The sequence below is a fragment of the Pelmatolapia mariae genome, linkage group LG8 (genome assembly GCF_036321145.2).
Source record: "Pelmatolapia mariae isolate MD_Pm_ZW linkage group LG8, Pm_UMD_F_2, whole genome shotgun sequence".
Taxonomy (NCBI): Eukaryota; Metazoa; Chordata; class Actinopteri; order Cichliformes; family Cichlidae; genus Pelmatolapia; species Pelmatolapia mariae.
Genome location: NC_086234.1, coordinates 17,664,459 through 17,692,308, shown reverse-complemented (window position 1 = coordinate 17,692,308; position 27,850 = coordinate 17,664,459). Strand labels below are relative to the sequence as shown.

Here is a 27,850-nt window from a genome sequence, read left to right as displayed (position 1 = left end):
TTGCTGTTAAGTATGTCTGATTTACCTTTTTATCATCCAAACACAAGGTGGTTACATAAGACCTTGTTATGAGGAAGCAGCCTGTATGCTGGATCGTGGTGTTAAATGTCATGACATTATTCTATACTGGCTCTGTGGAATTCAATACAAAAATGTAGCGATATGTTTCAAATGACAAAATGTATTTATAGAAATCCAGGGGGTTTAAGAGAGGCTTTTCATGCCACTGTGACTCAATTTGAAACTACTGTGTAGGTAGTAGATTTCAGTGAGTTTATGATGACATAAAGTCTATCTATTAATAACAGTGGAAAAAAGGGAGAGGTAAACATCGACTCAAGAAAATTACAAACTCATGTTTCTTTTAAACTCATTGATTAGCAGCATAACAAAAATCAAGAGGAGAGAGCTGCTTCTCAGCGATGAAGACGATCCCGAAAAGTTGCAGGTGCATGTTTTTGGGAATCGAGGATTTGTTGGAGTGGAGACTGAAGGAGGAGCTGGACACCTAAGCCAGTCTACAGCGATGGATTTTGAAGTGACATCATCTTGGTTCATGCCTCCATTTGTGAGCACCCAGTAGGAATTGTCCTTAAAGAAATAGGTATTTCCTAAAAGACACACACACACACACACACACACACACACACACACACACACACACACACACACCAAAAAAAAACCAAACAAACACAAAAAGCAATGCAGCTGTTATTTTGTTTCAGCAAATTATAAATAAACCAACCCATACAAACTGGAATATAGGTGCTGATTGAAAGGACTGGAAGAAAGCAGCAACATTTTAGTACTTTATAGTAACTTTGTAACTACAAAGTAGTTATGTGGTTAGCACCTGCACTTAATGGCGTTACGAGGGCTCAGAAAATGTACTTCTCAATCCTGCAACTTCAAAATTTTTCTTAGCCCGAAGTCAAAGTTTTCAATAGCTTTATTAAAAATACAAAATTTATTGTACAAAAAAAAAAAAAAAAAGTAAAAAATTGCCCTTTCTGGGTCAGGTGGGAGGCATCCACTGATTTTCAACAAACCACGCACCTGTTAAATTAGCCATATTCAGATTGTTATGTTTTGATATGATACTACTACTTTTCACGTGAAGTAATGAAATCGGATATGACATCGCATTTTCTTGTGCAGAAAATAAATATTCATGTATTTATTTGAATCATGTTGCATCTCAGTGTAAAATGTTATTTAAAAATTCTTATCTTAATCAGCGCTCTTCCACTCCTTTCTGTGTGCCATTCCATTGTACGTCTTGGGTGTTCCAGCTGACAAAAGCTGTCTCCCAAAATAACTTCTCTATCATTGTTGTGTATTTATCTAGAGCAAAGGTGGACAATTCATTTTCCCAAAGGGCCACATGAGAAACTGGAGGGCTGTACCAATAAGCTGAATCCAGTCCTGCTCAACATTTTATCTCTTATTGTTGTCCAGTTTCTCATGTGGCCCCTTGGGAAATTAATTGCACAACTTTGATCTCAAGTTTGTAACAGAAGATCATCGCACATGTCTGCATTTGAACACAATGTTACCTTCTCCCCAGCTAATGATGCCATCCATATGGGTAGGCATTCCTTCCCATAGGGTATTTTCCCGTGGATATCCTTGCTCTGGCTGCATGGTCATTTGTCCATTCTCAATGTTTTCGTTAAACCTCCAAAACTCCCCTCCGCTGAACAGGTATGTTTTCCCGTTATGAGCCCAGATGAAAGCCGCATCTACCCTGTTCACCATCTCACCCGACGTCTTCCTCATGCCCCAGTCAGAGAGAGGCCGAGGGTAACCGGTCATAGCCTGTGTGTCCTTGAAGACCCAGTACTGAGATCCTGGATATGGTGAAAGCAAAACATGGAATATTTCAACTGAAAATCACTTAATGTGAGTCGGAACCATATCCTGGTGAATTCTTCGGTTTATCAGCAGCAGACCAAACTGGAAAGTACAGCTAATAAGATAGAAAATGACCCAAAAGATACAGCAGGGAATTTTGAATGTAAAGAAGTGAAAATATTTGTCTGGGGCAGATTTGTTCAGGAGATTGTCTTCAACTGCATTTCACTTAGCGAGGCCAAAACTGAAGGCAGGGAAGACCAAATAAAAAACAGCAGAAGACGGCAGCATTAAAGGCCTGGAAAAGAAAGAAAAAGCTGGGACAAACTGGACCATATTCGCTGACTGAAGTATTTTATTAATTATTATATTAATTTGTAAATATTAAAATAAATCTTTATTGTTTTAACACCTTTTTTTGTTCTGCCCCTTAAACAAAAACATACAATCTGCGCTCCAGTTGCGTCTCAGTTGTTTCGTGTTGAGCCCAAATAATTAAAATTGCATCACCGTCTAAACACTTCTTGACCTAAATGACGTATATGAAAATATTTATAGATGATTTAACATTTCATTTCCATTTAAAACCACCATCTTCAAAATAAAACAGACGTGAGAATTCACCCACTTCTGCTCTGTCTCTGAACGGCCAAAATTAGATCACCTAAGGTCATACATAACCACAAGATTTAGCTTCTCACCAATGAAGAAGATGATCCTACTGTCCCTCTTCCTCTCATACACAGCATCGATCTTGTTTGTTCCTTCTGGAAGGCCGATCCAGAAGTTTTTGATCTGAGCCGGATTTAAGGACACCAAAGACCCATCTCGCTGGGTTCTCCAGAACTGTGCACCTTTCCAGGAGAAGACACAAAACAACTGATTTAGAAACAACAGGGATAAATAAGGCTATCGCCATAGTTTAAAAAATTCAAATGCAACATATTGAATATATTTTTGTGACCAATGTGGAAAATTAATTGAGGTGTATTTTTAGTCTGTGCACAACAGATCCACTTTTTCATACCTTTAAAGAAGAAGACCTCTCCCCTAATATTTCCTATAGCATCAAAGCCTCCCTGACACCGCTCTTCAAATGAAGGATCAGAACTGGGAGAGAAAATTAAATTAAAATTTAAGGTAAACTGTGCTTTTACTGCATGTAGTTTGATAAATACACTAGAGGGTGCTGTAGGACCAAGAATGCCACAGTGAGGCTCTTTAAATTATCACGTAAATTAAATACAAGTATATTCTAAGTGAGGACTCAGAGTGATTTTTACTGCAAGCCTCATTCATCCAGGAACACACACATTCATACAAGTACTTCTTTCTATACTTAAGTGCCATGTCTGACATAGCAGCAGGATATCAAACCATTAACCTTTTGACTGATATAGATGCACCCTATCTCCAGAGCCACAGCCTTCCCTAATTAGTCAAAATTTGTTTTGTTTTGTTTTTTGTTTTTTTACGTGACTTGGTCTGAATGCATTAATAGTATATTCATAGTTTGTAAAGTCAAATCATATGTGATGATTATCTGGATTGAGTTGCAATCCAGATAATCATCCCCTCATCCCTCCCATGGTTCAGCTCACTGCTGTGTTGTCCTCGGTGGAGGTGGACTGGGCAGGCGTGGGAGGTCGGGATCATCACCACCTGGTCGGTCAGTATCTTTCACACCTGCAACAGAAGAGTGACAGAAGACACTGTGGAAGAGGAAACGAAAGCTGACGACAGTATAAGAAAAACTCAGCAGGCAACCCACATTCTTCTCAGCGTGCAGAGGTGTTTGTCACACAGGATGCAAGGCTTTTTCTTTTTTAAGACATGAGGAAGATATTCAGTTACATCACTGCATGAATGCAGTATTGCACACAAAACCAGATTAAACCAGTGTTATTGTATTACAGTATTATTTTTATCTTTTGTAGACTTTTTACGTTTTATAGCGTATTAAGCTATAACAGAAATATATCAGTAATGAATATCTGAGAACAACTATTTAAGAGTTTTATAAAACCTAACTGTAAAGTGCAACTATATAAACTAGAAATAAATATCAGAGATAGCTTATATTGCAGGACCACATGTCCTCCATGTACACTTGCCCAAATCAAGAGTGATCATTAGGGCTGTGCTATATATCATCTGTGGTAAGCCCAGTATAAATTTTTATGTGATATAAAAATATCTTATTTAGGTTATTTGAATTTTATTTATTTAGCACCAAACCATAAAGCACTCATCCCAAGGTGCTTTAGAGTATGGCAAGAAGGCTATAACAATAGAGAGAAAACCCCAACAATCAGATGACCACCGATGAGAAAGCACTTGGCGACAGTAGGAAGGGAAAACTCTTTTTTAACAGGAACAAGGCTCAGTGAGGGACAGCCATCTGCCATGACCGATATTGACATGCCGTGCCTTTAAGGGAGAGCGAGAACTCTGCAAAATATGCAAGAAAACTGTTTACGCTGAAAGTGGAAACAATGACCTTAAATGACTACACGGTGTGCTGCTTAGAGCACTGGCTAGCTGCGCTTGCTTGTAGGTAATCAGTGACTGTCGCGCATTAAAATAGAGGGATTGAAGACGACGTTCATTAACCTACATTTATAAATGCTACTGAATGTAAGCATCAATATAAAATGATTTATTATTTTTTTCAATATCATCATAAATATTGTTATCACAAACTATGTTGAAATATCATGGAATATGTGATATACTTTTGAGGCTATATTGCTGACCTCTAGTGGTCATGTTAAATGGATGGTTGATATAACTTACATAAAAAAAATCAAGTAATATTATTCACAAATTCACAATTAGTTTGAAAGGGCAAACGGATATGAAGAAAGATTTATTGCTACAATAGTGGTATGATATGGCAATATGAGTGTAATACTTCACCACCTCTGAACTATTTTTACATCATCAAGTGCCAGATACTGATTTGACGAGTGTACGACTAGTCAGACTGACCGTAAAGCTGCTGGATGGCGAGCCTGTCATCCATGGCCAGTTTAAAGTGGGCAATGTCTTCCACGGGACCCTGGTAGTACGGCCTCATGATGGATGGATCAGAGGAGGAATGAGAAAGGCCCAGTGCATGGCCAAACTCGTGCACTGCAACTGTGAACAAGTCCGTGCTTCTGCTATCACCTGAGGAAGTGTGAAGGAAAAGTGTTACCGTTTCACAAGAAAGCAAAAAAACCCACCAAAAATTAGATACTGGACATTTTGGGTTAGTGAATGATGAGGTGTTCTTCATATCCTTTTAAATTCTGTATGCTCTTTTATATACCTGCGTAGCTCCAGATCTCATCGTCATCAAAGTGTGTATCACCAGATATGTCAAGTGTTCCTGGGAAAAAGGCATGGGCCAGAGTGCCACCTTGCCCATCAAAAGGGTAGCCATCGTCGTGAAACATGCTGTCAAAAGACACTTTGATGTCCCCTTTAGCTGTGGCCCCACTGCTGTCTCTCCTCAGCTGACGGAAATTCAAGGGGGCCACGTCACTCCAGGCTTTGAAGGCATGAGTCAGGAGGTTTTCCACTACATTGTTAGCCAAGCCAGGGGAGGTGGAGGGATTTGGGTAGCTGTGGATACTGGAGACAGAAAACTTAAATGCTGTGACTTATGTATTTTTCACATTCCTCTTTTTTTTTTAATCACACGTGATGTTTTAATACATACAGCATAATAAAATTTCATTAAAATTCAGCCTTGCAGAAGGCTTATGTTATCTAAAAGAGGAGCCTTCCCTTTTTCTCAATTTTTTTCTCCTTCATTACAAGTTACAGGTCAAATTTAACAAAAAAAAATATTTAAACATCAAATTCCAAGGTATCACCTTGATGTCACATGCTGGTTTGCAAAGTCCTCAAATTTGGCTGAGGTAGACTTATTAAGATACGACATTTCAAGTCATAGGTGGATCTGATTGTACAGAAGAGGATTAGGGCCACTCTTTTCTCAGAATTCTGGAAAAGAAGAAAAAAAGACGTGCTCTTTTTTTTCTGGTGGGCCCGATCTTCTATCTTCTTCTGTATGATTGAGAAACCAAGCAACACTGCATTTATAGGGTGCAATATAGGCTTGTTGTTCTCATATTTGTGCAACAACACAAGAACACAAGTTATCATAGTGGAAAGCTTTAGAAGTTTTAAATCCTGCATGCTAGCACTTACTTCAACTTTTAACCTTCAAATGGTAACAGGTTCTTCTTTTTTTCAGCATGTGGGTAACACCCCCCCCCCCCCCCCCCACACACACACACACACACATACACACACACACACACGCACACAAAAAAAAAAATAGCATGTGGTTAAGCCACATATTGTATCTAGGCCAAATGTGGTTATGAGAGAAACTCTCTGACTCAGTACTCATTTTTTTTCACAGCCCGTCCCAGGTCTGTGCATGTAATCTGAAAACGCTAGCTACAGCAGCTAGCTTTCTCGCCACCAATGAATATTCCAGAAGGTTTTCACTTAGGCATTGTTGCAGCTATCAGTGTCTTTTGCGTGCAAAAATCAGTCAGCCCTCAAAAACTCAGTCTTTTTGCCAATGCAGTTAAAGAGGGGCTCATGATTGGCCTCTTTCCTCAACTGCATTTCCCCCTTGTTTGCATCAGCTCATTAGGCATCGCAACCAGGAAATATTCTGGAGTAACAAAGAAATGCACCATACGAAGGATTATTAGGACCACGTTAAGAAAAAAAATACATCATCATTTTGAGAATAAAGTCAAAATTTTGAGATTAAAGTCGTAATTCTATTTTGGCCAAAAAAAAAAGTGAAAATTGTATTTTGAGAAAAAAGTCAAAATGTGGAGATTACCAACGTTGTTTCGAGACAAACTGCCACAGTTGCTACACCCTCTGAGTTAGTGAAATCGTACTTCAGAATTGGTTTGAGTAACAAGAAAGGAAATTATTTCTCTTTAAGCACATTAACACAGTGTGGTTATAAATATAGGGACGGTCAAAAGATGGTACAGAAAAACGGATCTGGTCAGAGTGAAAAACAGAAACGTGCAAGAGTTGGCCAGATTTGTACAAAATGAAATGGCTGGTAATGGACAGGTGCAAGAACATCCATGATTACACACTCATGCAGTAAAGAGGATGTGTGTTATTTCACAGTACAGCTGATTGGTTTGTTTCCGTAAGTTATCTACACAAGGTATTTTGTGGAAGGTATAGCAGCCATGGTAGTTTGTGTTGAAACACACTTTTATCTCTTCTCTGCACATTTCAACTTTTTTATTTATTTTTGACTTTAATATTTAAGTTTATTCTCAAAATGGTCAACAATAGATATTTTTTCTTAATGTGACCCTACTACTCTGTTGTAGCATCGTCGTGCCCCATGAAAGCTACGGATCTACTTAACCGGCTGCCAGCTGGTTGTATTTACTTTATAGTAAATAGTACAGGGAGGCTGTCAAGTGCAAATGTAATAATTAAATGTGAATTTTTGTCTATGTAAAAAGCAAAAGATATGTGATTTTGAAAATTTATCACAGTTAATTGCCTGACCCCGTTTAATTGCAGACTGATTCCATCTTATGGCAGGTGTTGTGGAGATGATTTATAGTCGGAGAGTTGTTTTGAGTGAGTGAACAAACAACTGTACTGTTTCTTTGTTGATTTATAGTACGACATACAGCCGCAACACCAGAACTAAAATGATTAACCGAATCTTCAGGCTTTTGTCCCGATTGACATTCGGGGCATCAAATAGCCACCAGTGTAATACTGAGTTGCACTTCCTCACCAACAAGAACCAAGGACCCATAATGGTATCACAGAGGTCATCTATCTATCTCAAGCGTCCATTATTTAATAGCCTTGCTCTCAGCATTCTGTCTAATTACTGCCACTCTTGGGAATTTAGTTAATTTCTTCTTTAACCCTCTGTTGGCTCAAAAATTTCCTCATATCACGCAATTGTTAAGGATCTACACACCTTCTACTCCATCCCTATTATCCAAACCAGATTCTCAGGCCCACAGTTAGAGGTCTTCTGGTGATTCCATGTGACATCCTTTAAAAAGCAGCAGAACTTACATCTATTCAGACAGGCATTTGGGTAATGTTTCTGGATTTTATGTTCTTTATTTGACTTTCTTGGACCATGTTTTTAATACCACTTTGTGACAAGTTATTGTCATAAAAAGTGCCGTATAAATAAACTTTACTTCACTTACTTTCATTCTCACTTCAGCCTACTCTTTCCATCGGTCAACACCATTACATTGTCTATCTTTGTACCGATAGCAGTCAGATCCCTTCCTTTGTAAAAACCTGCACAGTAAAAACTTACCTTAGTTGAATTGATTTCTTCCCCCTGCTCCACATTATCTTATCTATCACAACTCATTTTGCTGTGCACTTCCATACACAAGTGCCTCCATGTTGTAGTGGTTTACAGATTGCCTTAACAATCGAAAAAGCCCTGGTGCCTTTCCAGACAGAGAAACATATCCCTTTAGGGACTGCGTCAATCTACGAAAAAATCTGCTAAATCAAAACATGCAGAGCTATCCGCTGTAGTGATTCTTCAGACTTTAGTAGACTTCAATACAATCAGTCTTTTTGCAAAGAAAGCAGACTTCAAAGCCACATCCTATCTTTGATGCACACTCCAATGCAAAAGACCAATAAGAAAATGCAAAGGTTACTTTTGTTTGGGTACAATCTAATAAAAAGTTAAGTTAAGAAATTAATGATAAAGTACATTTTAAAATGTTATCGTAACATTTACCTTATACATTTTTCTACAAGTGGCTCATGATATATTGCAAGTGGTTAATTTCATTACCAACAAACAAACTGAATACATATAATGTGAATTCAGCAGTCAACTCAAACAGACTCTCAGCCACAGCAGGGACTAAGAGATCCAAAAAGCTTGTATGTTCTTGTGTAACTGTTTGCTAAATGAGCTTGTTAGATTTACAGATCTCCAGTTTACTCCACTACTGTGGAGCTACACTGAGTCCCCGTTCCCCTCGAACAGTAGGAGACACACCTATATGGGTTTGAGCTTTACATTTAAAATATTGAAACTTTGTTACAATTGCAGTCTTTATTAAAAACAAACCTTTTTAGACTTGCTCTTGATCTCACTTGTACTTTCTTAGTGTTTCCTTTTTTATAGTATATAATAGAAAGGTGCTATATAGTTGTACTTATATATACTCAAACTGAGCACTCCCATATGGATATATGGGAGATATATAGATATATATAAATCTTATAAAGTTTGTATCTGTCTTGTGTGAAACTTGTATGAAAAGCACACAAAAATGAAAACAGATATAAGATCCCATGAAAAATTATACAAATGAAACTTGTATGTTTTGGATACTTACTAAAACAATATATAAAAGTAATGAGAAAGTGGCCACTTTCATGAGTAAATCATATAAGCCTTATATGATTCACTATATGAAGTAGGCCACATCTTATGCAAGTCTTTTATAAGTTTTTACTATTTCTTTTCCATATGGGCTTTGACGCTTGGTAGAAGACTTGCTCTACCACTTGAGCCATATCCACACGCTATCAGATAGCTTCCTCAATAAAATGCCTCTTTAATCCTGACTTAGTTCCTATATTTGATGTAACATGACTAGTTTGTTGGCCATGAGAACTTATGGGGTAAAAAACATGCGGCAAATATTCCCATGATTCATGCACATATGATAAAACCACAATGTATCATCACTCAAAACCAACCTCCATGTGAGATCTGTCTTATCCCACTTTAGGCCTGATAGTGCATATCTTTTCCTCCTCCTTCTCCTCCTCAGTATGTCATCTCTTCCGACAATATCAGGAAGAGAGCATCGTGGTTTAGACATTAGTTTGAGCGTTTCCGAGTCTGGAAGAGAAGATGATTAAATATCATGTGTTGAAATTAAAGAAGATGTTGCAAGACCTGCAAGGCCTCATGTGACCCCTGTCTGAAATAAAATGTACAGTGTTGTGCAAAAGTCTTGAGCCATCACTAATTATATTGCGTTTTTCCTGTGAAAATGGGAAGAAGGAATTTGCTGAAATGTGCAAATATACACTACCAGTAAAAAGTTTGGACACACCTTCTCGTTTAATGGTTTTTCTTTATATTGATGTCTATTTACATTGTATATTCTCACTGAAGGCATCAAAACTGTGAATGAACACATTTGGAATTATGTAGTAAACCAAAAAATGTGAAATAATTAAAAACATGTTTTATAGTTTAGATTCTTCAAAATAGCCACCCTTTGATTTAATTACTGCTTTGCACACTCTGCTATTCTCTTGATGCGCTTCATGAGGTTGTCAGCTGAAATGGATTTCCAACACTCTTGAAGGAGTTCCCAGAGATGCTGAGCACTTGTTGGCTCTTCTGCCGTCTGTGGTCCATCTCATCCCAAACAATCACAACTGAGTTTAGGTCAGGTGACTGTGGAGGACAGGCCGTCTGGCGCAGCACTCCACCACTCTCCTTCTTGGTCAAATAGCCCTTACACAGCTGGAGGTGTGTTTTTTTCTACTGGTCTAATCTCTAAACCTTGTGTTTCTTGCCCAAACAAATCTTGTTGCTTTCCTTACTCGGGGTTTCTCAGCAGCTATTTGACCATAAAGGCGTGATTCACGCAGTTTTTGCCACTGGGAACACATTCAGAGTCTTAGGAATTTTCCAGACTGACTGACCTTCAGTTCTTAAAGTAATGATGGACTGTCGTTTCTCTTTACTTAGCTGATTGGTTCTTGCCATAATATGAATTCTAACAGTTGTAAAAATAGGGCTGTCAGCTGTGTACCAACCTCACTTCTGCACAACACAACTGATGGTCCCAAGCCCATTAAGAAGGCAAGAATTTCCACAAATGACAAGTCACACCTGTGAAGTGAAAACCAGTTCAGGTGACTACATCATGAAGCTCATTGAGGGAAGCCCAAGGGTTTGCAGCGCTGTCAACAAAGCAAAGGGTGGCTACTTTCTGGAATCTAAAACATGAGACATACTTTATCAATTTTTTCCTTGCTACATAGTTCCACATATCTTGCTTTGTATATTTGATGTCTTCAGTATGTATCTACGATGTAGAAAGTAGTAAAAATAAAGAAAAGCCATTAAATGAGAAGGCATGTCCAAAGTTTTGACTGGTAGTGTATATGGAAATACAATGTCATCAACATAGCCTGAACTCTTTTTTTAGGGAAGTTTTCTTGTCATTTGCAATTGTTATTTCTTGATATGTCAAGTTTTCAGCTAATAGCTTTTTGGGAATAACCTTGGTTCAAAAACTACCTAATGCCTGTAAACGTCAACGACAATGTGTATTTGCAACAACCTGCTAGTAATAAAGTGTATAAAAAGGGTTCAAACTGATTCATTTGTTGGATTTGGTGCCTTTTTTGTGCTTGATGGATGGGAGCAGCTACAAAGTTTGCTTTCCTTCACATTTATGAACCGCTTTATGAACACGTGGTTGGATGAAGGACTCCTGGCAGCTTTTTCTCAGTAAAAGTTTTTAATGTCAATTACAATAACAAACACTGTTGTTTTGTAATCCACATGGATTCACCATCTATCTCACTTACACCTGGGCCTCTATGTCTACACGCAAGTGAGGAAGAACAGATTCAAGCTCCACTTTAAAGCACTTATATGGCAACAACTGAGCATGAATTAAACAAAGTATCGAAGCAAAAAAATTTCATTTATGATATTTTATAATCAAGTTATTCGAGATACTCAATGAATCATTGCAGCCATAGATAAGTGGCTTAACAAACATGATTAAAAAGCCAAGAAAAACACTGAACTATCCTTAGAAAGTTTGGAAAACTATTGCTCAAGACCACTTAAAAAATTAATTGATTAAAAAAATTATAAAACACTCTGGCTCCTTAGAAGCAAAATATAAAGAAATGAGGGGTGACTCAAGAGCTTTGCACAAAGAATTGTGTATAAATACATCAATACATTCTCCTAACAGATGTGACTTATTAAGAATAACTTACCAAGCTTCCCAGTTTCCCGGAGCCCTCCGAATCTCTGCATAATACGAACAGCTTCTTCAATCCCTTCTTTGGTCAGCAGCTGACTTGTATGTGGGTCAGGACGAGGAAGGTACCCATACCTACCGAGCCAGTCCTGGGCACAAAACAAGAAGAAATTGGTTGATTTCCCAAACTTGATTACTTTTTTTTTTTTTTTGGCCTGTCCCGTTTGGCTCTTTTGCCATCAGAATTATTTTCCAAAGGCGAGGAAAGATGCCCAACGGATTTACTTTACCAAATGGACCATCCCAGCCTTGCCGTAAAGGTCTATTTGATTCACCTTTTATTGTTTATTTTATTTTCACTTGTTAAATACGGGACAGACTTGACTGGGGAAAAGAAAGGGGAGAAAGAAAGAGGGAAAGAAAAACAGAGGGGAAGAGGGACGGGGATAAAGGGCAAAAAACAAAAACCAACAAAATAAGCAGACAAAAAAATACATGTATCAATCACCTGGATCACCTGTTGAGAAAGAAAAAAGAGAAAACAAGCAGAAGGAAAAAAAAGAGCAACATAATAAACAACATCATGATGATCTATGGGAATATAACAATAAATACTAAATATTAAACATCATTGTTCATTGTAAGATCGACAGCGCACAGTGTGCTTTGAGGTAGGAGCCAAAAAGGGTGTAGTTTGTGTGTGTGAGCACCCATGTGTACACCTGTGAGCATGAGCGCGCTTGTATTTAAAAGGTTCCTTCATGTAATGATCTGCTAGAGGGTGTGGGGGGCCACAGCCCCGTCCTCCAGGGCATGAAGCAGGTATGGAGGAGATCAAGACTCCAGACATCCAGAGGTCCTCAGAACACAAGAGACCAAGGAAGACCAACAGAGGGGCAGCCGCGCCACTATCCCAGAAAGAGCTGAGGAGAGCCCCAGATGAGGGGTCACTCAGCAGCCGCGGAGCAGAAGCCAGGGGGGGTTGCAGTGACGTGCCCGTGAGCTCCGCCGGCAGCCAGCTGTGCCAGAGTGACCGAGCCCCAGGCCGAGAGGCCGAGGGCACCCCATCCCCGAAGTGGCCCGAGCGAGCCCCAGGCTCCATGCCCCGACAAGCAGCTACCAAGGAGTGAGCCGGTGGGTACCCGGACGCCCATCCCCAGACACAAAGAACCACCAACGCACCGATGTCTGAGGGCGTCTGCCACTGGCAGGGGAAGATAGGCTAGGGGAGATAGGCCTCCATACCTTGGAGGGCCTGGGATGTCCCTAGAGAGGTGGCATCTGATACCTAACCTGACATATAGACACAGACATACAGGCACACACAGATACAAACATCCATTCCCACCCTCATGCTCTCATATGCAATTACTCAACACTCACCCAACGTGGAGACAGACATAAATAAAGACACTGTACACACAATCACACTCCCCAAGCGTACTCTAAGCCCCAGGTCTAGGTACCCTTGCCCCTGGAGGGGGAAACTGCACCCAGACCCAGGTAGTGTTACCCTTTTCCCTGGGGTGGAGAGAAGCAGACTGCCCCGGCTCGGCAGCAGCAGGGAGGCCCCACATACCAGACCCCAATCGGACGGCCAACTCCTCCTCCTAGCCCCCCGCTCCAACAGGCTGCAGAGAACGGGGGGGTGTGAAGACTCCAAACCTCCCTCTGCCCGCTCATATGTAGTGTTGATGTATGTGTGTTCTAAGGTGCATTTAAAACCCAGGAGGGCATGGAGCTACCTGCCAGAGAGCAGCAGGTAAGCGCATAGCCCCTCCTGATAGCCCTCAATGTCTACATGTATTTAAAATTGAGAGGTGGGCAACGACGCCAGGGGTGAGGTTGTACACCAAACTTGATTACTAATGAGGCCAGAAAATGTAAATGCATCCTCACCACAGAGAGTCAGTCATATCTAGCAAGAGTCTACTTTGATGTCATAGGAGTATTTGATACGTACTGTATGCTGCTCCACTTATGACAACAGATCAATCTGAACAAGCGCAGCCCTTTTTTTCATTAACATTTCATGATCCTCTCCATGTTAAGCAAGTTGTTTGATAGCATAAATGCTGTAGAGCAGTGTGTACCACAAAACACACACAAGCACACAAAATACACACTTTACACACATAAACTGAAACAGTGAAATCTCCTTCTTGAACGTGATTTTGAAACCTGTGGTACATTACATGTCCTCCACCCTGCAAGCTGCACTTTGACAGGAAAAGGTGGTGGCTTGTTCCATCAACCGTCCTCTTTGATATCTGCCTTCAAACACTATATATATATATATATATATATATATATATATATATATATATATATATATATATATATATACACACACACACACACACACATATATATATATATATATATATATATATATATATATATATATATATATATATATATATATATATATATATATATATACACACACACATATATATATACACATATATACACATATATATATATAATTCACCCCCAGTAAGATTTGTAGCAGTGTCATACAGGATTTAGGCTCTTTTTTCAATCAAAGAAGTAAAACATTTTTCTTTCTCATAACCACGCCACACACGATGTACACATACCACGAAATATAGCGATATTAATTCATATTTGAGGAACTGGAAGTGGGAAGCTTATCGTGCTTGTACGTCGCATTTCATGTGAAGTGTGTAACGTAATGTCTATTCTATTTATACAACGTGTGGTTTTTCTGATGAAGGACTAATCTCTCAGAATGGTCAAAAGAAAGTCCCCAAAGCGTTTCATATGTTTGATATATTCTTACAAACCTCAAGGGTCTCAAATTAAATACTTCACCCCCCCCACACACACACACACACCTTGCCGTGGGTAGTTAATTTTAGCATCTGAAATGAAAATCACGTGGAAATATAATTTCCGATAAAATACACATTAAATGTCAGATTAAAATTATATGTATATGATATGTAGGATTCACAAGGATACAAAAAAAAACTGATGCAAAAGTAGTAACACATACCCTACACTTTCCCCCCCACTTTCAGATACACCAAAGGAATCCACACAGCTGCCGATAAACGTTTACAACTCATAGAGGATTTTTTGTGTGTCGTGAATATTTTGTACTCACCACGGCTCTGCTGTATTGGTCAGGCTCTGCTGATGTGCTTCTCGTAAAGGTCCATATCATTAACAGCAGAAGGCAAAACTCCATCCCAGTCACTGCAAGAAAAGAGGAGGAAAAGTGCTCCATATCATTAACAGGATGTTTAATATTTGGAGGATTCTTGTTTATAATTCCGCAGCTTTCTCTAAATCAGCACATATTCAGGGGAACAGAGACGATGCTCACCGCTTGTTCTTCTTCAGCTGCTTCAGTCTCTCTTGGGACTAGGCTTGGTGGATCGATCAGCGAACTGTTGAGGCGTTCCAGTTACCTCGGAAATGAGAGTTGAGGGCTTTTAATAGTGAAGTAGTATTAGCAAGGAAAAACAGGATTTGCTTTTCTCTGGCAAGGTAGATAGATTCATGCAATACTAATAATGCATGTTTTTGGATCACTGGCAATATTCCTTCTTTTTTGTTTGTTTGTTTGTTGACATCACTAGCAATACTTCTTTTTAAAACTAAAACCCAGCTGCAGTATATCCAGGAATAGAGCCTAGACAATGATCTGCTTATGGCTATTTAACGAGTCACAAGTATAAATCAGTCGCAGTACATATTAAAAGTTTAATTTGACGTGTTCAATTTGAAGTTGGAAGTTAGAAGTTTCAGAGTCCCAGTTGGACTTCAAACGCCTCATGAAGCCCTATTTGGAGCTGCCTCACAGTCGAAGATGGCTAAGTGTTCAAAAACAGTGGTAAAACTTAAGCACTCTGGAGCTGTGTGGGGATGATGGGCCCCACCTGGGCCCCAGTTAGGTGTGCCCAATCAGGGCCAACAGTAGTTTTAGGGTCCCTAAATGCGTTTTCTATTGCCCACAGAAAACCATATGGTAACCCGCAAGGGGGTGGGGGGATGAGTGGTTTTCAGTTGAAAAGCCCGTATTGGATTGCTACAGAATTACGTGGTATGAATTCAGGGTCCAAAGGGACAAATCTGCTATGGGCCCTGGATGGGTTAGCTTGCATGAACACCATGAATAATTGGCCTGCCCACAGAAAACACATATAGGGACTTCAAAGGACAACAACCGGCCACACCTACACTCATCCTAAACACATTGGATTAGTTTGCTTTGCTCACACTTACCGACAGCTGGTTTTTTCTGGGTACCGAAAAATGTCAGTAAAGATGAAAAGTTTTACGGTTCTACTCATGTTTACATGCACTGCTGCCATTTTGGATTATGAAGTTGGGGTTGGTGGGGCTGGTCAGATTTTCCAAGTTGGAAATCTGAGTTTCCAGTTAGAAATTCTGACTTGAACTGGAAAACACTATAAGACATTGCCCCACCCCACCACCACATGAACTGTTAAGGTCACCTGAGGCAAGGCGTGCGTAGGGGTTGAAATGTCTTGGAAGAGCCTGCATTGCGGGTGGCTGGTACCTGGTGTTGTTAGCCACCACATCTGTTCAGCAATGGCGGAGTAGAGGTGCATGGCCTCCTTTACTTATCTCTGTCTTCCATCCATCATTGGTCTACAGAACTGAACTGGCATCTCTGAAAGAGTACAAATGCACAGCTGAGTCTTGTCCTGTTGCGGTGGCTCTCGTATGTTTTGCCATGTGTTTTGCAATGGTTTTCTGTTTTTTCCTACGTAAAAGTCTGAGCACTTCTCACTGTACACTAGTCTATGCACTCTGTGGCTTATGTGATGTCTCACATGATTAGTGGGTCAAAACATCTTCACATACCTAAACAAGTCCAGTTGCCTTCTTATCAAGCACTCAAGCCAAGCAGCACAGGCTGTTTACATTTAGGTTCACAAACCTATTTATTCATTTGTTTATTAATTTAAACATTTTCAAACCTGAAAATACAGACCAAATGAGACAGAGGACTCCTGTACAATTTAGTAGAAATAGAAAGAACCTGTGGTTTTGTGGGCTCTTGTGCTTGACAAGATTTTTCAGGTCCGAGTCAGTACCACCGTTTTTTGACCTGCTGCTTTGACCTGTCTTTGTTCTGGTAAAGGTAATAAAATAGAAGAGACTTAGGAAGTCATTTCACTGTTTAATTCTTCTTTAATTGTTATCTGGGTCACATCAAATTATTGGGTTAGAGCAACCACAAACATCATCCTAATGTGTAGTAAACATACTTTGTGTGATTGTATATCCTTCTAAGACCCAGCAATTCATTGTGGTTCTCTGTGTGGGATATAAGTCTGAGACCTCAAGCATAATTTATGCAATATATACGAGTCCTAATATCCTATCAAGAGACATGTTGTGCTTTTGCAGTGATGCCACATTTGTAGGGTTTGATTTACAAACAACATGTAAATTCTTTTCAAAAATGAGAGGCACTGCAGCATCCACGTTCCATAGCAACAAGAGAGGTTTAATGGTTCATCTGTATTGATATGTATCTATTTTGAAAAATCCAATTGTTTCTTCAATTTAGTAGAATGTCGGAAATGTACAGTAATTTTAACCCTTAACAAAACACAACTTCACTTATTCAGTCTCTTTGTCCAGAGGGCTGAGTGAACTGCCAAAGGGAAGTGAAACTTATTATTTGTCAGGAAAGGAAACACATTAGAGCAGCTAGGAGAAAGCTCAGAGGATGACAAATGCCAAAAAAAATGTGTATTACAAAATATACAAAAATATACAAAAAATATACAAACTTTGCAAATACAAAGTTATTTGCAAACAGGATGAAACTTTTAATGATATTTTAGCCTTTTTTTAACAGCACATGGAAACTGCGCATGGAATTTCTGGAAGTTCTGTCTACCTTTACTCATCAGTCTACGTCTACATTTCGGGAGAACGGATGATGCTGCATTTGGCTTGAGTGCTCTGGCATCTCATAGCACATTATGTTTGTGGGTCTACATTTCCATTCGCTCTGCAAAGCATAACTGGTGTTATCTTTCCCTGCCCCCTCCCCCCCGTCTTCCTCTCCTCCCATCTTTAATTTCTGTTCATCCTCCAGGGCCCAAGTGAGTGGAGCCATTAGCGCATAAATGCAGCCCCGCTAATGGCAGGCCAGTTTCCATCATGTCCACTTCATGTCGCTGCCCTGTGGGAAATGATCAGTCTTTTAGCTGCTCGATATTTAGTAGTAGTGGTTGACAGCATATGCTCCATTCATGCTGTTGAACAAAAGATTCTGAATGGTGAAGTCTGGTAAATTTAGTTTAAACAATCTTGCTGGAATGGACAGATGATGTTTTCCAGTTTTCCTGTTTGTTCAAGAAACATAGCCTAATACTGTTGGCCTGTACTCTACTGCACCATGCAAAAGTCTTGAGTCACCCATCATTTCTATATATTTTGATAGATAAATGGGAAATAAATGCAAAAATTTATCAACACATACACACATGGAAATACATGATAAAAGCCAAAAACAACGTTTGTACAAATCTAGCGAGTATGACCCCCTTTATTCTTCTACACAGCCTGAACTCTTTTAGAAAAGCCTTCTTCTCATTTCTTTAATTAGTCTCCAGTAAAAGTTCTCCAGGCTTCTTGTAGGACTTTCAACCCTCTTCTTTGAATGTTGGCTGCCTTTCTGTTGTTGTTATTTCTGCTTCAGTAATGTTGAGGTCTGGGTTTTCTGGGGAGGCCAGTCCATAAAAGTGTGTTTTTCTGCTTTAAAAAAATTTAATTTAGTTCCTCAGGTGGGGCTTCAGTGATCAGCTGAAGGGTCAGATGCGTATTTAGGATCTGACCCATCTCCCAGGTCCTGTGTCAGATCTTTGCTGAATTTATTTCTCACATTTCATGCACATGACTTTTAGCTGTTCATCTGCTCTACATAGTCATTTTTTTAGGCCTACTACTTCTTTTGTCCAACAGTCGTCCCGTTTCCTCAAATTTTTTAAGCACACACTGCACACCAAGCATGCCGAGGTTAACTGCAAATAACCTTTGATTTACTAGCCAATGGTCCAATTTGACTGTATTTTGGAATGAAAAATGTTGCTACTTTACATAGCTGACCAGTTACCAGCCTGTTACCAATCTACATAGACATCACTATTATCCTTTTCTTTTAAAACTTGTGAACCATGCAAGTGTGAAACAATGTCACAAACGCAGACCTTTAATGATTCATTACACACAGTTTTATTTTCATTAAAGGGATCCAAGGCCTTCACAAAAGGGTTGACTCTTGGTAGCTATACAGTACTAACACAACGCACAACAACAAAAACAACACAAAGGACTTATGTGAACGAGTGAAAACACAAATAAATAAGGGCCGAAAGACATTTTGTATGAGATGCATCAATAAAACCAATAGTCAGAGGAAAGTGAGCAGAGGTTCAAACTCTGCAGATTACAGCAACAGCTTTTTGTACAATACTTGATTTCATTTCTGATAGGAGCTGATTGTCTGTAGCAGTTTGTTTTGGTCATGCACATTTGTTAAAGCCATTGCTGTTGTATTGACAGTGTTGCATTAACTTCACAGTTATTCACCTCTACTTCCAGCTTTGATTGTCTCTTGAGTGTTTGCACTATGCTTTTGTACTGATTGTCATAGGCTAATAAATATTTATGATGTGGTGTATCGTGTATATATCACCGCAAACTTTGTTATGGAATTGCTTCTGATTTCTTGATCGATTGAATAAAGAAATTGCATCCACAGCATATAGAAGAGAGACAAAATGTAGCTGATTTACAGTTTACCCCCCCAAAATCTGCTAATGCCATTTTTATTATTGTGTAGACTGATGTTATGATCAGCCAGTACTGACATCAGCATCACTAATCAAACTTGTGCTTTGAGAGTGAATGAGCCCACAGCATGCTACATTCTTCCCTCCAATAACATCCGACAATATTTCACACTTATCTTCATCATACACAGATGTCTGTACAAAAATATGTGGTCTCAGTGTAATGTTGCTGGCAGGATAGGCAGGATTTACACTTGTTATGGTATGGGGGTTTTTTTGTTGTTGTTTTTTTTAGTTTCAGTACAAGTGATTGCTGTAAGCAAGTCTAAAATCTTCACAGTAGCCTCACACAGCTTATGCTTAGGGAACAAGCTAGCTATCACAATATCTTTGAGCTGCTCAAGTAACAAGAAACTGTGGTTACACTTCACAATACACCTGACATACGCTGGCATTTAGGATTGATCTTAAAGCTGAAGGGTAGGTGTAAAGTCAGGTATAATTTAAAACTCAAAGCAATCTCCTGCACCCTTTTTTGATAAACGACCCGAGTGCTTGTGGTGGATGGTTGACCTCTGGGAGGATGGTTTCGCTGGAGGTGAAAAGCAAGCTTTACTGTTAAATCGATAGAGTCCTCTCACGAATATTGTAGGGTCATCACCTTACAACATAAAACCCCTTGAGATGGCTTCTGCTGTCAACTGGCACTATTTAATTAAACTGAACCGAATAAACAACATTTTTGCAACATAATTCTAAAATGTAAACACTTTTTTTTTTTCGGAGCTGTGTATTGAGCTTTAAGAAGACCAGTCTTCTCCTCTTTGTTCTTTTTAGTGCTTTGGCTTGGATCATATATACTTATAAAAGAAAAAGCCAGACTGTGTAATGGAATTTTGGAAGGTTTCGAAGCTAAGTCTTAAATATCAGATGCTACATTAAACTCTGATTTAATCCTGACTCTAATCCTAAACACACCTCAGACTGATCCTATACCTAATCCTGACCTCAGCGCTATGTACACACACTATCCAAAAGTGCAACCTGATAATACTAAGATAACACCAGTACAGCCGGAGTACTGTTAAGTGCAACCAAAGCTGCTCTTGGCTGAATTTGTAAACATTTAATGCATTTTTGGGGTCTGCAACCCCTTCGAGGCCCCTCTATAGCTCAGCCCTGTGCTTGCTTATATTCTTTTCTTCGCACTCGTTTTTATTTTACATGCCCTTTTTTTCCTTCTTCTTCTGTCTTCATACTGATTGGCAACGATTGTCTGTTGTTCACTGTAATCTGGCCCAGTACTGACCCAGGCTCTGACTCATGCTCTGCGGCTCAGTTCCTGGGACCTGGACTGGCACTGACACCCCAGGCGATATGAGCCCTGAATAGAGGAGAAAAATAGTCAGAAGCGTAAAGAGTCAGACAGAAATCACCAATAGAAAAAAAGCAAATGACAAAGCGATGCTAATAAATGCTCACCCGTGTTGGAGTTGGCCGAGGGTGGAGACTGCAGATGAGGGGAGGAGTACGCTGATGAGTCAAAGCTGCGTGGTGCAGAAGGAGATGGAGGTAACATGCAGGAGTAGGAGGAGGCCGACTGGGGAGGAATTGACTGAGAGCGGACACAGGAGTGGAGGAGAGAAAAGATGTTGGTACGCGTTACATACAAGTCTGCTTTTAAGAGCAGAATCATTGCTGTCTACTAGACCATGTAGCACTAAAACAGTTACAGCAACATGGTTTGGGTTTAACCACACGGAGGTGCTAGAGGCTTGTAGTATGGTCAGAGTGTGGTTCAGTGCGGCGGCAACAGCAGCGTCACGCTTTTGTTTAATACTGCAGATGCAAAAAGAGTCAAGGTTTTCTTTCAAATCTTTTTAAAGATTTAAACGTTGCAATGAATATATTTTCAGAAATCAGACCGGGCAGACATTTCTAATGCATTATTGTTGAAGCTCTGGCACACATGAATTACAATCCACTGAAAAACCAGAGAGCTGCGCATCCCATATCCCTCAAAGTGGGGATTAGCTGCAGGCTCCAGACAAAGAATGTGAAAGCAAACTGCAGTTTCGTTAAAAAACCATTTCATATTCTATAAAAAACCTTTTGTTCAAAGGCTTTTATACAATATTGCAAGCCTTCCAGCTTTCAGAACAATGCCAAAGTCTGCCAAGGCCTTCAACCTGACACACCCTTTGCATTTTTCACAGGAGAAATATTCAATGCAAAATGAATTTGGAGTTCAGTGGTTGAAAAATATGATTAATAAATTTTAACTGATAAGAAGGAGCTATAAGTTGTCAGAAAAACAAGTGTACATCTCCAGTTTCTTGCATTGGGTGCTTTGCTTGAAGCCACATGTATAAGAACCTTATTAAGAACTGACTGTAAAAATGTCCAAATTATAGCATTATTTCAGTCAAAATTTGAGAGAAGCAAAAAAACCCTAATGTAATTCACATTCATTCACATGATTTATTAATCGTTCATCAGCTTAAAAAAGCCATATGTCTGTAATATTAAAGAATACTGCTGTGACCACCTTTTATTATCAGCTGCAGAATCATTTATTAACTTTGATTAATATGAATTTCAGAGCCTAGAGGTGATAATAAACAGGTTCTGATCTGTTATGATGACTTTGATGTAGTTTGGAAGGTGCTGATGATAAATGATGAAATGACGAATGATGAATTTCCAACCTGGACTCCAGATGAGAAAACTGACAGGGAGCTGTAGCTGGGCAGGGACGACTCAGCCTGACTCAACATGGACCCTGGAGAAAGAGAGAGGAAGAGAGAGAGACACACAGGGTGCACGCACGGTAAGCATGTGCGCACAAATTTACGCACAAGCATCTCACAGTGGAAACGTTTTAATATAGATGTGCTCTAATGGAGAACCTCTAATGGTTTGCCAGCCTGCAAATGTCAAGCAGAGGGAGCTCTTAGGTTTGTAATTATAAGCTACTAAAATATTCCTGTCACCAAATACATAAATTATTGAGAGAATAGGTAAAGTCTTGCTTTCAGGCTCCTCGTGTGCTGTATGAGTTAAGTCAACAAACACACCTGAACTGCTGCTGTGCTGCTGATGATAGACAGACGTGTTGAAGGAAGTGCTCAGGGGGGCTTGGCTCTGCGAGCAAGAAGTCACACCGCCTGACCTCCGCTGATTGCGCAGCTTCTCCTCTCTCCTCCACTTGGCTCTTCGGTTTGAAAACCACACCTGCCAATCAAAGAGTCCCGTTGCACCCGTTTGTCTTGTTGTTAACAGCTACATTGGTCTATATATTTGGATTCTGTTACAGGTTAGGCCTAACAAATAAATGGGACTGTAGAGGAGGACTGAGAGCTTCCTCACCTGTATCCTGGCCTCAGGTAAATCGATCTTGTTCGCTAATCTCTCCCTTGCAAAAACATCTGGGTAATGCGTCCTTTCAAACTCTGCGGAAGATATAAAGCATCATCAAACACACAAAGTGAGTCCTAAGCCTGGCATGCTCTTCACATATTTTGGAACCATCATATCATTTAGTCTGAATTAGAATTAAGCAGAAATTGACTTTTATAGAGTCATTTTAGCAGAAATCAATCAACTACATATTGGGTAATTACTGCTTAATATCAGCATTACTAATTATCCTTCTTTGGAACATATAAATCCAGAATGCTGAGCTGTATCCTTACAACCATTTTTGAAATATTTATCTGTTGCACTTTGTATAAAATATTTATGATTATGGAACACGCAGAAAGTTCATATGAAAGGATTCAAGTTGAGAAGCTGTCTAAGCACTTTATTTCACAGAAGGCTGAGTAAAAGTAAACTGAAGAAAAATCCTTGCAGGTTATTGTTTTTCTTAATTAGTATTGGAAAATTGCATTGTTTGTCACTTATTTGCATATATAGTGACACACTACACAGTGTCTAACAAATGGTGTGGCTTGAAACCAGACACTTCGTATTAGTGAGAGTTTCACTTTTAGAGCATCAAAGGAGTTCATTTCTAGGTGACAAACTGCTGACATTTTTGTTGTTGACAAGTCAAAACGCGAATGTGCCTCACCCTGTAAGCGGCAGTCTGATTCATCCTGATGAACTCTGAAGTTTCAGATCTAGTTGTACAGATGTCTTTATAGTTTGAACTGTTTCCATTCAAATTTTTTAGTAAAATGTCAAGAGAGAAACCGAAACCCGAAAAGTCAGTAAATGATCTGAAAAAGCAGCAGATAATTAAGTTTCATTTTAAATATTGAATTAGTTGAGATTATAATGTCTGCAAATAATAAAAAAAAACTTGTCCATTCTTAATAAATAAATACTTAATAAATACTTATTTAGCAAAAATAATGATACATTTGCAAATTGAGTCTTGCAAATTGTTATAATTGGCTTGGTTATAATTGGCGTCCGTGTCAACACATGATTGTTATTGTGCCTTGGCTGTGCAGTGAGGTCAGTGTACCTCATTAATGTCATTTGCACAGAGTGACCACAGTGATACATTTCCACTCGGCTGCACAGTGGACATTGCGTCCTTATTTAGCTCAAGGGCCCTTTGCAGCCATATCCAGTCAAGGGTGGCTTTCTGATCCCTCTCAGAGGGTATCGGGGCTACGAGGGCCAGATCTCGCTGCATAATACAAACCCGGCAAACACGCATTATCAAACCTCTGCTTTACATGTCCCTGGAGGCTATTCTGGACCAGATTAGGAATATTTGTGGAGTGAGGATTGTGGATCATTTGCATCTGGTAATGTTTATTCTCATCTGCAGGCTCTGATAAAGATGATGTCCTGCCAAAATATACACGGGATGATTTTTGATTTCTCATTTGCATCCCCCACTCCCCACAGCCATTTAAGAAACTCCTGCAAACAAGGTGTAACAAATATAATCCAATAGAAAAGGTGTTGTCAGGGGGGGAAAAAAAGCAGCAAGACGAGCTGTGTCATGACATGCTCTGGTCTGGCTCGCACCAGTGGAGAGCAGCGATTGGCTGCGAGGAGAGTGCTGTGCGTGCTTGCATGGCCTGACCTTTCTCCAGAGCCTCGATCTGCTCCTGCGTAAAGCTGGTCCTGTTCCTCTGCAGCTTCCTCTTGAGCTGCAGCCTCAGCTGAGACTCCTCGCCCTCATCCCGCTCCACGGGGACTCCTCCTCCTACTCTGCCCGCTCCACCTCCCCCTGCCTCGGCTCCCATGCTGCCCTCCGTGTCCAGCAGACATCCCTCAGACACTGGCAGCAATGAAGGTGACAAAAGACATGTGTGCTACATGGGTGTGTGTCTCATATTTTAAGATCGCAAAGGCTGGTGATGTAGCCACGAAACGACTTTGAAAGTGGTTTAAAATCAAAGACATATTCCTTGTGATCTGTGAGGGCTGTGTCATGATCTAGTGAGACATAAAATGTCCTCTCACCTGTGCTGTGTTGCGTCTGGATGGCGGTGGGATCATGGTACCAGTTGTTAGGCCCACTCCAGTTAGAGCCGCTCTGTAGGTTCAGCATGGTTAACTTCTCATACATAATACGAGTGTCCGAACCACCATGAAGAGAAATAAAAGAGTCCCGTCCTGCGTGCGTGTTTGACCCTGTTTACTGGCACCTTGGCTCCTCTCTCCCTTCTTCAATCCTCCAAATCGTACCTCCTAAGGTGGGGTGGGGAGGCAAGGTTTAGAGGTAGGGGCAAAGAGGAGAAGAAGAGGAAGAAGAAGGAGGGGTTCATATCGCATGAATTCACACATGGTTGGCATTGTAGTGAATTAGCCTCATGATGACAGGCAGAAATGGAGTTAGTTACATGCTCGCTGTCGTAACGAGTGTGTGTTATACATTGCTAGGCTAGTATACCAGAGGGAGATGAAGTACATTAGAAACCACTCTGAAAGGCAGTACATTTGTGGTGTTACTTGCCTTCAGCTCCTTTTTTTCCCCCAGTAAACCAAAACATGTTCGCAAGTCTGTGCAGCCAAAAAACTGCAATCACATACTGTACAGCGGCTTTGTAAGCAAGATCAGCCATAAAGCATCCAAAACAAACTCATGGTTAATGGTCACTGTGAAAGATAAAGTGCAAAAGTATTTCATTTATCAGTGTTATCAGCTTAAATAAATATTTACCCAGCTCAGAGTTAAAACAAAAGAAACACAAAAAAACCCTGCTCTCTTTTCCTGTTGGTTTATGTTTGGGGTGGGAAGATTTCCTCATTGGAGAGTTATACAAGAAGGGTAAAGGTATGTCAGTACGGAGCCACATCTTACAAACTACAGCCGTAATAAAATGTCAAAGGTCAAATGTGATTCCGTTAGATCAGGGTGCACAGGGATGACCATTTAAATATAAAGTCCAGAAATTTTTTAAATAAATATCAGTGGCGACGATGCTGACCCCATAGCCCGCAATAAACCGGCAATTAAAGAAGCAACCAAACGAAACACACGGCACAATTTCTCCAAACTTACCAAGCATCCAGATGAAATGATGAGGGGGTCCTGTGTGTGTTACTCGCCTCCTCCGTGGACCTCTATTCCCCTGGTCCCCCAACGTCCCTTGTTCTCCAGCTTTGTTGACAATACCGTGTGTGTGTAGATGTGCGTGTGTGTGTGGAAAGAGGAGAGTAGGAGAGAGATGGAGAGAGTTAGACAGGGTGAGAGCGAGTGAAAGAGTGAAAGGGGGGGCTCTGGAGAGAAATGCGTCTGCGGGCACTCTTGTCCTCCGAGCGATGGGGAGAGAGAGAGAGAGAGAGAGAGAGGAAAAGAGAGCGAGCGAGAGAGAGAGAGAGAGAGAGAGCCACCGAGGGGTGACAAAGTGAGTCAACATCAGTGTCAAGTTTGAACTTAATGCCAGCAAGAGGAGGAGGGGAGGCCGAGAGACTAGAGCATAAAGCACAGATAATGGAACGATAGTGGCTGATGAATAGATGATGGAATTCAATTTTAGCCATAAATTACACATAAATATTAAGTACAACCAGCTGTCAAGTGTCTAGCAATCAGACACGTGACATAATTAAACTCGCTGTCCTAACTAGCGGGGCCTAATTTGTACTGATTCTTGTTTATAGATGTTTAAATGATGTGATTGACAAAACTTTGATAAAGCTTTGACATATCTATATGTACCTGCTGTCCTGCTGCTACTGCAGAGTCTTGTAGGCATGAGAAGATTCAGTGACTACAAGATAATTGGGAATCATGATGATTGTTAGGAAATAAGACTTTACATCATCGTGAAAATGATGTGAATTAATGTATGCAACGAAATTACTTAGGGACAGGTGTTAGGGCCATTAGGCTTAATAATACATACTTTAATACAGAGTCATCAATTTGAACTACTGAAAATATGTGAAGCGTGTTACTTAATTTAAAAAAACATAAATATAACAAGTAAGCAAGCAAAATGTTTCTGTCTATATTGTGTAATATTAAGGTTAACATTACATTTTATTTTCTTCCAGCTTGTCTAAGAAGCTGGATTGAGGAAGGATGAGCAGTCATTTTACTACAAATCTCATTAGATACAAAAATATTCTGTATGACCAGATATTATTAAGGAAAAAAGTTCATTTGCAACCTATAAATACGCTATTTTAGCTATTATTATTAAGCTCATTATTATTTATTTATTCACTGATATTTAAACCTTTGGGATAAATGTACATTTGTTTTTTTCTGGAAATCTGAATTAAAACAACGGATAGTCTGTATTAAATGATCTGTATATTCATTCGTCATTTTATCATTTTATCATTTTATAAAACTATGAAATTTTCTTTTTAAGACAAAAATGTCATAGTTTTATGATAATGTATTTTTAGAACATAAACATGTCACGCTATAAAGCAAGTTAAAATGCTATTTAACAAAACCATTCACTAATTTATTCATTTAATTATCTTTTACTTTGGCCTACAGCGGCGACTCGCCTGCATTATCATTTGTAGGATTTGTAGGATCAAATAATTTCTGGTTTGTTTTACCTGCCTGTGATCTAAATAACTAACTGAGTCCAGCTCTACAGTCAGTTTTCTAAAGCAGCTATTTGATATCACACAACCAGAGTTTTTAAATCTTTACACTGGTGTTTCAGGCCTGTTTAGATGCTGCAGATGGCCAGGTGGTTTGAATTCCAGCTTTTGTGAGAACAC

At 39.7% G+C, this 27,850-nt stretch overlaps 1 protein-coding gene across 2 annotated transcripts; it reads right to left on the bottom strand.

Moving 5' to 3' along the window:
• mmp25b (matrix metallopeptidase 25b) lies at positions 1–26,408 on the bottom strand. Of its 2 annotated transcripts, XM_063481339.1 has the most exons (17): positions 26,163–26,408; positions 25,121–25,348; positions 24,738–24,935; positions 23,060–23,142; positions 22,768–22,924; positions 22,399–22,472; positions 21,173–21,305; positions 15,013–15,104; positions 11,896–12,028; positions 9,616–9,760; positions 5,168–5,472; positions 4,846–5,025; positions 3,456–3,540; positions 2,882–2,964; positions 2,556–2,708; positions 1,557–1,850; positions 1–611 (listed from the first exon to the last, which is right to left on the bottom strand). In XM_063481339.1, exons 2-17 carry the CDS (start codon positions 25,224–25,226, stop codon positions 346–348), a joined length of 2,487 nt encoding a protein of 828 aa, XP_063337409.1. In that variant the 5' UTR covers positions 25,227–25,348; positions 26,163–26,408; the 3' UTR covers positions 1–345. The 2 variants fall into 2 exon arrangements, with proteins under 2 accessions (XP_063337409.1, XP_063337408.1); XM_063481338.1 differs by lacking the exons at positions 1–611; positions 1,557–1,850; positions 2,556–2,708; ... (5 more) ...; positions 11,896–12,028; positions 15,013–15,104 and adding an exon at positions 19,107–21,074 and having other exon boundaries at positions 26,163–26,395.
• Positions 26,409–27,850: the final 1,442 nt, after the last annotated feature.

Coding starts and splice junctions, on each gene's coding strand:
- mmp25b (XM_063481339.1), bottom strand. CDS start 25,226: ATGTATGAGAAGTTAACCATGCTGAACCTACAGAGCGGCTCTAACTGG. Junction 3,541..4,845: donor CGCCATCCAGCAGCTTTACG/GTCAGTCTGACT, acceptor CTTCTGTTGCAG/GTGTGAAAGATACTGACCGA. Junction 1,851..2,555: donor TAGGATCATCTTCTTCATTG/GTGAGAAGCTAA, acceptor CACCATATCCAG/GATCTCAGTACTGGGTCTTC.